The sequence below is a fragment of the Rhopalosiphum maidis genome, chromosome 2, assembly GCF_003676215.2.
Source record: "Rhopalosiphum maidis isolate BTI-1 chromosome 2, ASM367621v3, whole genome shotgun sequence".
Taxonomy (NCBI): Eukaryota; Metazoa; Arthropoda; class Insecta; order Hemiptera; family Aphididae; genus Rhopalosiphum; species Rhopalosiphum maidis.
In genome coordinates this window covers 61,246,759-61,263,372 of record NC_040878.1, presented here as the reverse complement: position 1 = coordinate 61,263,372, position 16,614 = coordinate 61,246,759, and the positions used below count along the sequence as shown (strand labels likewise).

General features: G+C 27.6%; 1 protein-coding gene across 6 annotated transcripts in view; it reads right to left on the bottom strand.

The window, feature by feature from the left end:
- LOC113551712 (rhodopsin-like) overlaps nucleotides 1-16,614 on the bottom strand; it is a 58,483-nt gene that overhangs the window by 1,088 nt on the left and 40,781 nt on the right. For all 6 annotated transcript variants that reach the window (XM_026954118.1, XM_026954124.1, XM_026954122.1 and 3 more), the window contains 3 exons: nucleotides 15,498-15,712; nucleotides 11,543-11,835; nucleotides 11,317-11,438 (listed from right to left, as the gene is read on the bottom strand). In XM_026954118.1, the coding sequence (XP_026809919.1) occupies nucleotides 11,317-11,438; nucleotides 11,543-11,835; nucleotides 15,498-15,712 (630 nt within the window). The remainder of the gene's footprint in view (nucleotides 1-11,316; nucleotides 11,439-11,542; nucleotides 11,836-15,497; nucleotides 15,713-16,614) is intronic.

Below are 16,614 nucleotides of genomic sequence, written 5' to 3'. Positions count from 1 at the left end.
TGTTAGTTGCGTGACACCAGTTAGTACACCACATAATAATAATGTCATCTCTCGGGGTTATATGCTACACTTGGTTTATTAGTTACGAATCATAATTCATAACATATACTGTATAATATATACGTTCATTTGTTTCGTCTAGACTTATGAGACCGCTTCGTTATAATAGGTATAACATGAACATTGAACAATGAAATATTATAATTTATAACTATGGTTAGAATGTTGTAACAATTCGCACATTTTTTAGTAACATCTAAATATAAGTAAATAAAATAGAGATAAATATTTTATTTATAATTTGCATATTTTGGAAATATTGAATATCACTACCTACATATTTTAATATATTAAAAAATGTTTACTAAATTGTATTCAGGTTATTTGTAAAATTTCCTTATAACGTCGATTAATTTAATGCTTTAATTTTTTATTTATCAATTGATCTTAGCCTTATTCTTCACCAACAAAAATGTTCAATTTTATTTAATGCTAATATTGTTTATCGACTATCACGATAGCATTTCATATCTATATAAACTACAAAGTATAGTTATATACTTAAAGTTTATGATCGGTGAGTGAGAATATTATGGTATCATAATCCTATTTTATGATTATGATTCACAATAATTTATTAAAATAAAAATAGTATGATCCAGTTTAGTATTGCCTAATCATGGGATGGATAGTTTTTTGAATCAGAACGCAGTAATTCAAATTTTGGAATTTTTTCATTTATTCGTTAATTATAATTTATAACATATATTTAAATATAGGGTTCGGGATTTCTTACATTTGTAGGTTTTTTTTTATAATGGTCGTAGATTATTCTAGATGAGATAAATTTGTTTTATGAAATGGCGAAACTAATTACTATGAGTTTAAATTTGCATATTTTTGCATATTTCGTTATATTTTAGGAAAAGTGCATAATTGAGCAATTTTTAGTATATTATGCATTATTTAAATTTGTATGCACGTAAAATTGTCGGGAAAAATTATAGTTAGAAAACATTTAAAAATATTTTTTGAAATTAATTAAGGTCGTATCTGATTCATACGTCTGTTTACGATAGTTTCTTTGTCGTTTGAGAATCAACCTTTTTATCGACATTATCAATAATTGTATATGTACTAGTTTTTTATAAATTATAAATTACAATAAATTAGTTTTTTTTTGTGATTTTAATTATGTACTTACCTAATTTTTAAATTTTTATTTTTATAATTATAATTTGCTTATGCGTTTTCAAAAACGAAAAAAAAAAATTAGTTGCATATTTTAAGCATATTTTGATATTTCTCAAGTATTGAGTACTACAGTCTACAGATAAACTTATTGTAAGTAATAGTTATAAACTGTTACTATGTGGCAGTGTTTGGAAGGAACTCGTTCCAAAAGGAACGGATTCCTGGAACGAGTTCTTTTTGTAGGAACGAAGCTTGGAACTGCTTCCTTTAAAAATAAAAGAAAAAGAATATGAACGAATTCTTTATATTGAGGAACGTGAACGAAAATCAAAGTTCATCTTGAAATTTAAAAAAACAAATTTTTTATTTAATTTAGATAATAAAAATCAGGTAAAATAAAGACAAATTAAATCTATATTATTAATTATTACACATTTTTATTTTTTTATATATTAATTCAATTATTTAGTACTCAATTCCTGTTTAGATTCATTTTTTTAAATTCTAATATTAATTTATCATTATTATCATTTATTTATTGATATCAAAAATAAAAAGGTAATATTCTAAAACCGTTAGATTGGGTAAGTTAAAAAAAATGGAACGATAACTGGAACGAGTTCATATATTAGGAACTGAACGAGAAACGGAACGAGATCCATTTAAAAAGGAACTTTCCCAACACTGCAGTATGCGGGCAGTGGCTATAATAGTGGATACGGGTATAGATAATATAATATTTCTACTAGTAATAGTAATTAGTAACTGATAAAATAAACGTGATTCGCAGTATTTTTCAAATGTAATGCATTTCCAATTAACTTTATATTATCAAAATTACAAAAGTAAATATCGTTTTTACGTTTTCGGTTATATAATTTTAATGTTTATTATTGTATTTTTAAATGTTATTTGATATTTCCGATTAACATTATTATATTTTTAAACGTTATTTTAATTTTATGTTTTAAGTTAAGAGGATGTTATACCAGCATGTGTTGTCTTCTGTCTTACTAATGCAGATCGTAGCAAATTTGCGTTCAGCATTAGCAGAACACATTTTGTGATATTAACTTTAATATTAGAGTAAATTTACCTATTATCAAATTTAAAGGTAAGAATATTGTATAGAAAATGTCATATGATTTTATTGATGTTATCACTTTAAAGTGAGTTATAGCTATGTAAAATATTAAAACTTTAAAATATTCAAAACTCACTTTAAAAATAAATGATATAATATCAATAAAAGCATATGACATTTTCTAGATAATATTCTTACCTTTAAATTTTATAATAGGTAAATTTATTCTAATATTAAAGCTAACATCACAAAATGTGTTCTGCTGAACGCAAATTTGCTATGATCTACATTAGTAAGATAGAGACAACACATGCGGGTATAACGCCCTCTTAACTACTAAGAATGCAAAATAAATTGTAAATACCAATAAAATTGAATATCAGCATTACTGCATCAAGATCAGTCGAATTTTAGAAAATATATACTTATAATAATAATAAAAAAACTATCAAATATTTTATATTTTATTGTTAGCGGGACGTGTGTCCATTTTGAATTGTTTATACCTATAATATGTTTAAACAAATGAATACAAATGAAGTTTTCATTGAAGTGATGTCATATATATTATGTCAAAGGAATAGCGTAAATAAATCACAAACATATTTTATAAATAGCGTTGTTTGTAGTATTGTTTTAATTTACATATTAAAAGTTTATTATTGTTAATTGTTATTTTAAAATTATGTTTATTGATATATTTATTTAACAGTATTTGAATTTGTTCGTTTTTCATTGATTGATATCGTATATTTTTTTTAATAGTATGAAAAATGTTTTGGTGTTTTGTTTTCAAGAGTATTATTTTTAACATAAATGAGTTGGAAAATAATTTTATTTTAACATATTAAAAATTAAATAAAATCAGATTTTTTAAATATTTTAAATATCCTTTCTAACAATGCTATTTTTTTCAAACCAGGATACCTGGTACTTCATGGTGTGGCGAAAATGAACTGTGTTCCGGTACATTCCAGTTCAATCATTTAGTCGGTTAGTTTATACCTAATATTTTGGGTGTATATTGTATAGTTATGTTGACAGAAAATCATAATGTATGAATTTCAATAAGCGCACAATAGCGGAGGCCACCGCTTATACGATTTCGGTTTCAATATACATTAATTTTCAACAAGCCTTTATCCTTGCGGATAGTGATAATCTGATGATATAACCTCCGACTAAAAACAAGGCACTATATTGATTGGGTCTTGGGTAGTCCATTTAGTTGCCAAACCTGTTGTGAGCCTGTGACGCACACTAACGTTGTTGGTATTGTATGTTAAGAACCGAGAAGACATCAGTACACTATAATAATTTTTCCTTTCCGACATAAACGCATAACCTAGGTGCATGGTAAATATGCGTTCAGAAGAACCAATTGTATGATGTTAACTTATCATTAGTGTAAACATTAGCATCAGAGTGGATTTACTTATTATCAAACTTAAATATAAGAGAATTATCTATTTTTATATGTTAGCTATTTTACAATATTAATTTTTTTTTTAATATGAGCATTTTTAAAATTTAAATATCATAAAAAAATCCAACATTTAAATACAAATAATGTTTTTATATTGAGATGTAACGGAGCGAAGAACACAATCAAATTTTGCGCGATTTTCAGTTGCAGAATATGGAAATATGTTGATGAAAGATTGCACATAGAGGAAGGCTGGTCCATCAAAAGGATACGTCTTTAACGTGATAAACTGAAAACTCTGGGTATATCAGTAACGATGTAGTAATGCAGTATATTATACGGGTACACCTTCTTTAAACAAGATAGTAAGACACATAAGCATGGGCATAAATATGGGGTGGGAGGCTTAGGAAGGTTTAAGCTATATTATGTTACTTCATTTTAATAGATAGATAGATAATCTTTATTATAATAAATTATATAAATTATTTAGTCAATATTTATAACCAATGGTAATAGTTTTAGGACTGTGAATTGAATGAATTAAAATTAGTTAAATATGTATGCATGATGCATTTATAAACAGACAAAATATATGCACTAAAAATTCCAAAAAATGTCTGTACTAAAAAAAAATGTTGAAATTAATAAAATTAATACATTTTAAATTCTTTATTTATTTAATTACTTTCTTTCAGTTAGATTATGTCTACTTATTTTATCTGAGATTACGAAATTATATACAGATTTCGGATTTGTATAGATATCAAACAATCATCGGGTAACAAATTAAGTTAAATTTACCCAGCTAAAAATATAATAATTTCATTGAATGACTGGAAAGATATACCTAAATATTAAGAAAAAAAAATATCAATATGAAAAAAATCACGAAAACACGTATTTATATTACCTAACTCAAAAATATACAAAATAAAATTTCGTTTTTGAACTCTAAACAAGAAAAAATAAATTGTGTCCGAATCTACAAGTATTTTATTAAACAGTGTAACATAAAAAAACCATGTGAATACATTAAATTCACAGCCCTGGTAATAGCTATAAATATAATAATAGTTATAATATGTTGTTATAAGTTTCCATTAATTTTCGTTTTAATCTTTTTTAAGCAGTTAATGATTTGTTATAACATAAATTATAAGTATAGTTAGTAGTTATAAAAACAAACTTTCGCACTGAGTGCCGCTGCGTTTGGATGAAATGTATAATTTTGTCCGAGTAACAAATGCGTATACCTATACGAGTAGTGAGTTACAAATACACTGTGTCGTCTAAACATAAATATCATTCATTATTAAAATACTTATGCAATAGATAAAATGGTGTGAATAAAAACGAATATCTCTGAGAGATTCTATCACTGTTTTTGTTTTTGAAACCTTTTATGTTCAAGCTCTATGCATTTGAAAACCCTATGTCCACGCATGTAATATAACCAACCGACTTAAGTCGACTATACCAAATCATCCATATATAATTAACCATAAAATTTTCTAGAAACGGTATCACATAAAAAAGCGTGTGCACAGTTTTAAAGGTTTTATAATATATCAATTAACACTTATACTAAATAAGCTAATAAATTGAAATTAGTTCTGCTGAACTCAAATTCATTATGTTACGTAATGTAAGGTGTACCTTACACTTAAGCCAGAGAGAGAGAGAACAAATAGGGCGCCGATATTCTGTATTAAGTGATATAACATACTTATATTTAGTCCTCCGTACCATTCGTACCTATAAAAGTAGTGAAGTGTACTTTCAGAAGTCTGAAAGTATAATATTTGTATTCATCATGAAGTTAAATTAAGATAAACCATCCCATTTTTTAAAAAAAAAATATTGATTCTCGTCTTCTCTGTAATTTGATTTTAAAATGTAAAATTAAAAAAAAATTTAACATTTATTATTATATGAAATTAAGAAAATAAAAACGTGGAATGATCGATCATGACTTTGTAAAAAAATGTAAATATGTTTTCAGATTTTTATCGCATTACTATTACGATCTACGATATACGATGTATACTGCAATATAATAAAATCTCCTGAATGCCATTAACGGTTCAACAAGGACGGAATTGGTTTGAACTGGCCATTCAGAAAAAAAATTATGAAGTTACAAACAAAAATAGATACTGATAATGGAGTTAATTTATAACGAATAAAATGATTCATTAGTAAAAACAATTATTTATCATTTTTTTAAACTAATTGTTAATAAGTACAATTTTCAAAAGAATTTTCTTAAAATGAATACATTTGATTACAACTTATATTATGTTCTTATAATATATATATGTTACAGTAAAATACGTTAAATTTATGTAATTATAAATTAACGTTACCTAATAGATAATAATGAATATTTTGCTATAAGTTTATAACGTTAATTATTTAGGATTTATGTTAATTCCAAACAATATTATAGTTTACTATGTTAAGTGTATTAAATGTTTGTATTATCATTATTTATTTTTACATAATAATGAACTACGGTATTTCGAATTGCATAATTTTCCAACTACTCGACAAGCGGTTTAATAAGATGCTTTTTAATATTTATTTTTAAAATATCATATTTATGACTTATATACCATTTAATAATTTTTCATACAATTTTTTTCTCCTAATGTTTTCATCGCAAATTCTGAATGTTTTAATTGTTCGATACGATATTGCACTTATTCATAAATGGTTAGAAATGAGTTATTATCTTTATGTTTTGTTATTAATTATAATTGTATTAATATTGTTAATTTTGTTTTCTGTATAAAATCCATCCATATTGAATTGTAATAATTAATATACAATTTAAAGAAAATTAGTACAACATTTTACGAATATTTTAACATATACGACAATAATATAACTATATCGATCCAATGCGTACTGTGAAAGGCTGATAAAAATCTATCTAAAATAATTATAATAGAGTCTTATAGTATAGTAAGCCCCACTAAGCTTATTTATAAACAAAGCTATAGTAGTTTTAGTTAGACACAGAACTAACCTATAGTAAATATAAAGTGTAAGTCTGTATAGTAACCATATTCCGTTGTTCTATCTACTGCGGCTAAATTACTAACTTATACCATTTAGATAACATTTTAACAGCATTTTTATGATGTGTAGAAATAATTGGTAATTAAACCAAAAAAATAATTAACCACGATAATTACTAGATTTTAGGTAACTATTGTAACTTACTAGAAAATAATGTTATTTTGATGTATATCATCATTTATTGTAACATTTTTTTTTAGCTTGTATAGCCCATTTAGGGCCTTCGCTGCTTCTACTATTTGTTGCCTTCTATTTCTGTCTACACACTTTTCTAATTTTGATCCTGGTGCACATTCTTCGAGATCTGATTTTACTATGTCTATCATCCACCTTTGCCTTGGTTATCCCCTAGGTCTTTTCCCATCGATAGTGCCAATCATTACGTCTTTTATTATGTCAGTGGATCTTCAGGCATGCCTCGTCCATTCTAACCGTTTGCCTCTTAAAAAGGACTTGATATTGGGCTTTGAATATATTTGGTAGATTTTATTATTAGTTCTTCTTCTGTATTCACCATTTTCTATGATAGGGCCATAAATACGTCTTCGTATTGTCCTTTCGAAAATCAAAAGTTTCTCTTCATCTTCCTTTGTAATCGTCTACGTTTCGCATACATAGGTCAGAACTGATAGACAGCTTGAGTAAAGTCTAGATTTTGATTTCGTAGATAATAACTTTGATTTGAATAATTTTCCTAGTGCGAAGTAACCTTTATTAGCGGCAACAATTCTTAGTTTTATCTCGTTATGCATATTATTTGAATTATTTATATTAGTTCCTAAATATTTAAGGTCGGTAACAACCTGAAAAGTATAATTGTCAAATATTAGGTCCTGTGTGTTTCCAGCCCTTCTGCCTATGACCATCTACTTGGTCTTATCTTGGTTAATATCGAGTCCCATTTTCTTAGCCGCCATTATAAGGTCAGCCATTTTTGTAATAATTTCTTCACGTGAACACCCAATCACCATATCATACGCATAGGTAAGTATCGTTTTATTTCCAAGTAATTCCATTCCTTGATAAACTGACAAAGATCTTATTATTTTCTCTAGGGCAACATTAAACAAGGTGGGTGATAATGCATTACCTTGTCTAAGCCCTGTATCTGCTTCAAAACTGTCTGTTATTTTTTTCCCAAATCGAACTTTGTACAAACTGTTAGAGTAACATTCTTTCACCAGTTGGGTTAATTTAGCTGGAATTCCAAATTCTTCTACGGACTTCCATAACTCTTCTCTTATAATACTATCACATGCCTGTTTGAAGTCCACGAAACATATTATTATTATAACACATTATTGTAACATATATTATATATATTATAATAATTAACGATTCTTTTGATGTGAAACATCTAATGGTGCGGTTCGGTAGTGAGACCGACTGTTGCGTGGCGATGCCCCACTCGTTGCTCGTCGGCTCAATTCGCCGAAACTCGGCAAAAAATTAATAATAATAATAATAATAAAATAATAATAATTTTCAATATTATAAAAAAAAGAAAATTATTGATGTTTCACATCTGCCAGGTGTCCGAAAATTTATTTAATTTAAATAATATATTACGGTAAACAGAAATTAGGGAGAATTGTCCCACTTACTATTTACGTGGGTACATAGAATGGTTTATTATAATATTGCAGATGACTCGTGTATAGATCGTAAATCGTAATACTACGAAACATTTACAAATGACTTGCAGGGACCTTGGATTTATATTAGGTATGTATGTATGTATGTATGTATGTATGTATGTTACTCGATACTATTGATACTCAGACCATTTAACCAATACAATATAATACATTTTCCAAATTAATCAGATTACTGGCTACCATGAAAAACTGTGATTTACAATATATTCAATTTCACTTTACTGTGATTAAATACACTGCAGAGTTAGGAGTATACTCGGGATCACTAAGAAGGGAGGTGATTGAATTTGCAAACCATTGATTATTGAAGAATTCTGCTCTTAACCCTACGTATAATTAAAAATAATTAATTTATCAAAATTTTTTACAAATTAAATATTGCGAATACACGATATAACATGCCAAACAATTAACAAAATATGTATGTAAGTAATTACTATAATTGAATAGTGTTCGCTAATTTAATATTTGTTTGGATAGCGGAAAAATAAAGTAAAATTGTCGTCTCGTACAACCTTGTACGACGGCGGCAAAATGTACGTATCGAATATCGGTAAATTAGTTATGGATGCTATAAATGAACTATATAGTTACAATATACCTAAGTCATATCGCAATAACCGTATTACGTTGCGGCGATATACCGAATATTATGATGCATTGCCATTTGCCATTACATATAATCAATAAACAGCGTTCCCATTTAATGTGGTTGTGGGCATACAACCAAATACGTTATAACCATGAGAATTATTACATCGAAATAATTTTATTATCTATTATGACGTATGCAGTATATGCACGTATAATATATGCGCGCGTTTGTGTGTGCGAGTGTATGCATTTTAAATGCATATACTTTATTTATTATGTTTCTAAGTTGGAATTATAATAAAGAATAAAAAAAAGTTTAAAAAACTGCATTTCATATAAAAGTATACAAGTTTGACTATTCATCTCGGGGCCATGGATGAGGTGGAGTTTATTTCCCCGGATATTCCACTTGCGACAGTAGGTAGGTATACCACTACCACACTCGAATTGCAGTATTGACGTTGTACGACTATTCTCGGTTTACGTATATCTACGTCATTTTATAGTTTTGTACAATCGTCTCCAACGACATTATAACAAATCATGCAGAATATGACGCCGACCGTTTATTTTATACCACGATACTGTATATAACAGTTGACCGGAATATAATTGATCACAAAGGCATGCGTTTGGTTAATTAGGTGGGCATTGGACAAGTATATGTGTGTATTAATTGCAATTTGCGATGCTACAATATGAATAATTTTGCTGTTTTTGTTACAGTACAATATATAGTCGAACTCGACGTCACCACTCGATGCACAATTATTATTTACTTGTATAATTGGATTTTTTTTTTGTCTACATTATGTGTTTATTGGATAAAAACATAATGCTTATAGCTATACCGTATAAAAAAACTGTAAAATGAATTAAATAACATATATATATATATATATATATATATATATATATATATAAGGAGGTTGGTAAAATACAGCTATTATATAGGTATCTAAGTGGATAAGTACCATTCCGTTTTCTTTGTATTCCGTGTAAATCGTTTGATAACGCGTTATTATAATAGTATAATATACCAAATAGTTGAAAATATCCAAATATATTTCATTGTGTGATTAGTTGGATGAGTAATATCTTTAATGATCTATGTTGTATGATGTAGGGTCTGCCTGGGTACCTGAGGGGGCCCAGGCAGGAATTATTTTCTGGGGCCTAATAATTTTATACTGCATTTTGGAGTAACACAGTACAAGGGCCCAGGAACTAAAATACGTCAAGGGCTCAGACAGGAATCCTGGCCTTTCGGCCTTGGCTAGGCCGACCCTGGTATGATGTGATTGTTACTTGTTAGTAACAACACTAGTTGTTCATTATGAACATAAAAATAAATTAAATTTATATTTCGATGTATAATGTTAGTTGTTCCATTCATGTCCACATGTATTTATAACAAATAATTTAAAACATAATTTTTAATTATTTAAATATTATATTATTTTATTATGTAGATAGTTTAAAGTATATATAAATATATTATATTATATAAAAGTTATTAAGTTAAGTATAACTATTATGATATATTATTTTAATTCATACAAAATATATGTATATATTATAATATGTATTTATATATTATTATGGTTCAAATATAATATTGACAATATTGTGGATTAACTGGGTGGTATGAAATGAAAGGCATTGATGAAGCTTAGATTGTATTTTATGGAGGGGTGCCTAGAGTGATGATAATTTTTTTTAAACCTCTTGCATGAATAAAATAATGTATTATTCATTACTCTAACAACAATTTTGTTACGATTTACACTTCATAGATCCGTTGTCTGAATAAAATGTTTGCAGGAAATGTGGAGCAAATAAGATGTCACGCTTTATTATGGGCAGTATATTATATTGGCCATACAGTAAAATTACTTGCCTTATTGAGTTAGCTCTACTAGGTTTAAATCCTGGTGCAGCCACTGGTTGACTATTAATATTAATCACTAATGAAATGGTTTTGACTAAATAAATATTATTATTTTATTTTGTGAATAACAAGAAAATTCTGAACACGGAACACTGTGACGATGGATCAGTATAGATATCTATTAAGACCTGCATACACTGCACTGGTGGCAGTTGTAGCATAGTCAATTACCGAGACAATATAATTGTACTACAACCACTGCAATATATGCGAATTGCAAGCCTAATAATATAGTTAGCTATAGTAAGACGTATTATAAATAAATAGAAATCAATATGTAACAAAATAAATCAATAAATAGCGTTGACAGAAATTCACTCACTCGTGTTTATTTTTCCGTTGACGCTTTTACTTCTGATAGTGGACATGACGACTTTAAATGGCACCTTATCGATTTTGATGATCGCCGAACCTCGATTCGGTTCCATCGTCAACGTTAGGCTCCTACAATTTGAAAAGACATAGTTACGATATGACCTTAAACAAAATAGACTTAAAAAGTAAAAAAAAAAAAATGTGTTGTGAAGTTCAGATTTAGTTTTACTTGCCGGCAGTCGGGTTCACTGTAGTAATCCACGCAAATCGAATTTGAGTCCGGCGGCACTCTCCGGTGACGTACGCACTTCAGTTCGACGACATTTGCACGATTCTTGTCTTGTCCAGTGAGCAAAGCGAATCGGTTCAGACTTTTGTTCGTTACTAACCGATGGTTGCGTCCCGGGGTGCACAGTTCCGTGTGGCTATGGCCCACCGTCGTACAGCCCGATATGTAGTTCCGGATCGATGAACGGAAATGTGGATGAGAGAGGCCGTAAACTATTGGATTGTACACTACAGACGCCTGCAGAAATATGGCATGATATTATGTACCACGTATTCGATTATTTTAATTAGTAAGCGTGGCGTCTGGCGAAGTTACCTAATATTATAAGTATATATGTTTTCAAAGCCTTTGAATTATAATCGTTACGATGAGTCAAAACTATAAAAAGATGTGTTATGGAAACAATAATATAATATATTTCTACACAGTGTGGTATCTTGATTGGAATATTGGATAACAATTAGATAGACGTGTAGCGGGCCAAGTGTAAGCAATCGTATGGAACTGTGCAGCAGAAGCACAGTGAAATAAAAAAAGTTATAAAAATTCTTCTAAGTGTTTTTTCTTAATTGGAAATAATCCCAAGTCCAAATGACCGAATTCTGACACAGATTGGTGTGAAGGTGCTTGCTTTAACTTGTAAATCACATCTGAATTAATCCTATCTCGGGCTCTTCTATATAGGTGCTTTCCTCACTATACTTGGCCATATCCCTTAAGTTAGAGATGCGCAGCGTTGCGTTCCCACGGTTCATGCGTTCTCGGGTTCATGTGTACGCGTGAAGAGGCATGCAAATGACGTACCTCTCACAACCAGATATTTTAGATTATTGTAGCTCACAGCTGCACCTATCTGGTTTACTGTTCACATCATGTTTCTTGTACCTATTACCTACGCGTCGCATTTATTTTTATATGAAATTTGTTTTATAATATACAAGAGGAAAATTCTTATTATTTTTATGACTCGTGTATAGCAATAAGTATCAGGACATAACCACATAACAGACCTATACCTATCCATAGTCATATAAAGTATTGTTGTACTTTACTCTACCTCGTTATATTCTGGAATGTGTTGCCTACGCCGCTGTATCTTGTTATATTGTTATAGAATATCAAAGCACGTTACAGACGTTTAGATTTTTAATCGTGCTAAGAAAGTGTGTATAGTCAATGCGGTAAAATATAACAAACATTGTAGATAAATTAAATATTTAAGTTGAAATGAGAATATTTTCCAGTAAGTAAAAGGCAAGATATTTAATGTGATGATAAAAGTCAAAAGATCAGAATAAAAATAAATAATATTATATTAATTCTGAATTCATAAATGATCTTTGAAATGATCATTTATTGAAATTCATAGTAAACAAAAATAAATCATGAAAAACTGTGTTTTTTACATATTTTCTACAGCCATTAAAATTATCTGACGAGTATATTTAAATATTTATATTTATTTAAGAGGGGAATAAGTAGTTGAGCGTTCAGAATCATATTTTATAATATGTCAATTTAACGGAGGAATCTATAATCTTGCGCTGGGGGTGAGTGAATAAACGAATTGAGTTTCAACAGAAAATCGCATAGTAGGTAGGTAATTGAATAAGGCGTATAAAGTGGTACAAAACATTAAAATAAAACGATATGTGACACGTAACATTTTCTTGAATATTTTATAGCTAATATTATGGCAATGAATAAATTATTAAGTAGTCTTTAGTTTTCGACGAGTTTACAATTTAAGTATTATATAACTTTATATAGGTCCATAACATGGATCCAAAATGTAAAAATTATTACAAGCGCAGTCCTTTGAAATTTTAAATTATTTGGAGTGCATTGTGAAACTAAATAATACAATTTGTGAATAAATAAACTATGTGGAAATAAATGACTTGAAATAGGGTTTTAGTTTTAAGCACAGAGTAATGCTATTAAAAGTTATACTATTACTTCTGTATTAATGAAATTTTAACAACTCGATATCAGCTCAACATACTAGTGTATATAGGATAATCACTGTATGATTAAATTGATTCGCAATATAAATTTATAGTAGGTATTCATTTGTTATACGAATAGTAAGCCTGCATAAAAATATATCAATTAAAATTAAACTTGTATAAGTACAAATGACAGTCATACTTAAAATATACATATTTGAGATATCGCACAATAGTTTAATGAATGCAATATTAAACCTATTATAGTACCTATTACACTTTATGATATAAGTATGATTTGATTATAATTTTTTGTATAGAAATGTGATTAATAGTTATGGTAACTTAGCTGTTGTATATTATAATAACTATACTGGAAAGTTAATCATTATTTATTATTAATAAAATAAATGTTATTACTTTTGTATTGTAAGATCACGTATTCTATTATTTAATATATTATTTAACCTATTGTTGATATTATTTGAATGATAAATTCGTAATTCACACAAGAAAAATATAAAAATGGTGAATAAATAAATCATTTGTTTTAAAATATAATATTAAATTAATCAATTATAGAATACCCGAAGAGGGCCTTTTAATGTTTTAATTTTAATTTTGTAATTAGATTAACTTTATTCTTAAATGAATTTATGATGCTTAAATGATTATTTTATATAATTGTAAATTTTAATAGAAACAAAACGATCAATATAAGCATTAATATTTGTATAGGAAACTATAGTAGAAATGTATGTTATAGCTTTGGGTATAACATAAATCAAAATACTTAAAACACTAAAAAGAACTTAGTCATACATGTTTTTTTTTTGTATTAAAGTATAGAGTTTTAGAATTGTTAAAAAAGGAGATACATTTATTCGTTAGGTTGAGCTGTAAAAGAGTTAAAAGTTATGAAATTTTTTGCAACATTTTTATTTTGAACAATATAAGTATCTTCGTCCGTCTTACGCATCAATATTATAATTTATAATATTAGTCTTATCTAATTGACATTTTACTTATTATCATTTATTTTAAGTTTTGTATAACTTTTAAATTATTTAATTTTTTAAATTTAAATACTGTGTTAAACCTACTAAAAACGTTAAAATATTTTATAATCAAATCAATTTTAAATTAAATACATTTTTAAAAATAAATAGGTACCATTATTCAATAATAGGAACATAAAATTAAACGTTTGTATCTCTGATACTTATATTTATATTACACTATATTATTTATTAAACATAGCTTCTAAAATAAGAGACTCGGTGGTGATCACTCACTACGGCTCTAGTCAGTGTTGTATTATAATGTAAACTTTTAAACTTTGATAAATTATTGTATTCAGATAATAATTGATAATGTTCAGTTCATTTAAATATTATATAATTATTTTTATTTTTTTTTTATTAATTAATCCGCGGCAATAAAGGCCATTGGATGGTTTTTATTAATTTGTAGGGGGGGGGAACGGTAGGTTGAAACAAGTTGTTTGTATGTGTGGCAAGGATTTGTCACTAAAATGCCGGGTGGTCATCCATTCCGGAATTAGCAACACCGGCCAATACGTACGCTCAGAGCGTTTCCGCAGTTGAGTGTACGATCGCACTACACCAAGCCACTATATATATACATAATTATTATAAATGCTGATTTTTTTTTTAGATAGTTTAGATATTATTTATTTTTAGTTTGAATATTCCCTTATTAAAACATATTACAGTTAATTTTATACTCAAAACACAATATTTTAAATAATGTTAATCGAATTATAAAAAATATACCTAATTAGGTATATAATATTATGTTATTTATAAAAGAATAATATATGTTTCGTCAAAGTTAAAATATCAAATAAATAAGAACGATTATAATCAAAATAGCGCCATAGACGATTTTTGAAGTATCAGTGAATTAGTATAAAATCATGTGGCAAACCTTAGCACATATGGCTGGAAGAGCAGAAATCCATGGCTCTATCTTTGTTTGATTTCCAAATTGACCAACAAACGTGACAACAGCATATGGAGTCCAAGATGCTACAAACAATCCAATGAGGATTAAGATTATATAAGACGTCCTTAGTGCAGATCGAATAGGTACTGCCTGACCTCGTCTGGTAACGTTTAATGCTAATCTGTAATCCCAACTCTCTGTAAAAAACGAAGTTTTAATAAGTAAAATATTAAATTGTAATTAAAAAAATTATCACGCGCCTACTTTGAAACACGTACATAAAATTATAATTTTTTATGCAAACGTTATATACATCATTATCGATTGGACACGGAGTTTAAAATCTTAGATTTAAATTTAAGAAAATGTGCTTTTTGTTTAAAATTTACGATTTTGTTTTTGTAAAAGGTATTCGATAAGATATTAAACATAATATAATACACGAGAATGTTATTTATATTCTCTACAAGTTTCGTTTAAAAATTACTCAGAGTGAAATTATTTTACTCACAGGTTATTTCATTGTCACACTCTGTAAATAATTTTAACTCTTTAAATCGACAAATCCTAATATAATATACAATGTTATATATATTATGTAGTTAAAATTTTTTAAATATTTGATGTCGTGATCATAGGGTTAATTGCTTTTAAAATATTTTATGACCAAAATTATTATTATATTGTGAGAAAAGTGAGAAATTTTATTTACAACGATGTCTTATTATTTATATTATATTTTTCTACAAAAATATTTCACTGACAAAAGATGTATTCAAAAAATGTTATAAAGAATCCATCGAGGTCAGGAATAGAGATTTTTCAAAAGTGTAATGTGTAAGCACGTTATATACATACAAGTATATCAACAAACTTTGAAGATAACATGTCAGCAGGGATATTATACATATTACATAGGGTGATCTATACATTGTTTTATTTTTGACCGGCTTCTTTTATGTTGATAAAATCAATTTTATAGTCAATAAAATTAATATTCCTTTAGTTCAGCAGGGAATTAGACTATTGTACGATTAATGAATTTGAAACACACAAAATAAAATCCATAAGTTCACAATAAATAAAATAAGTATATTCC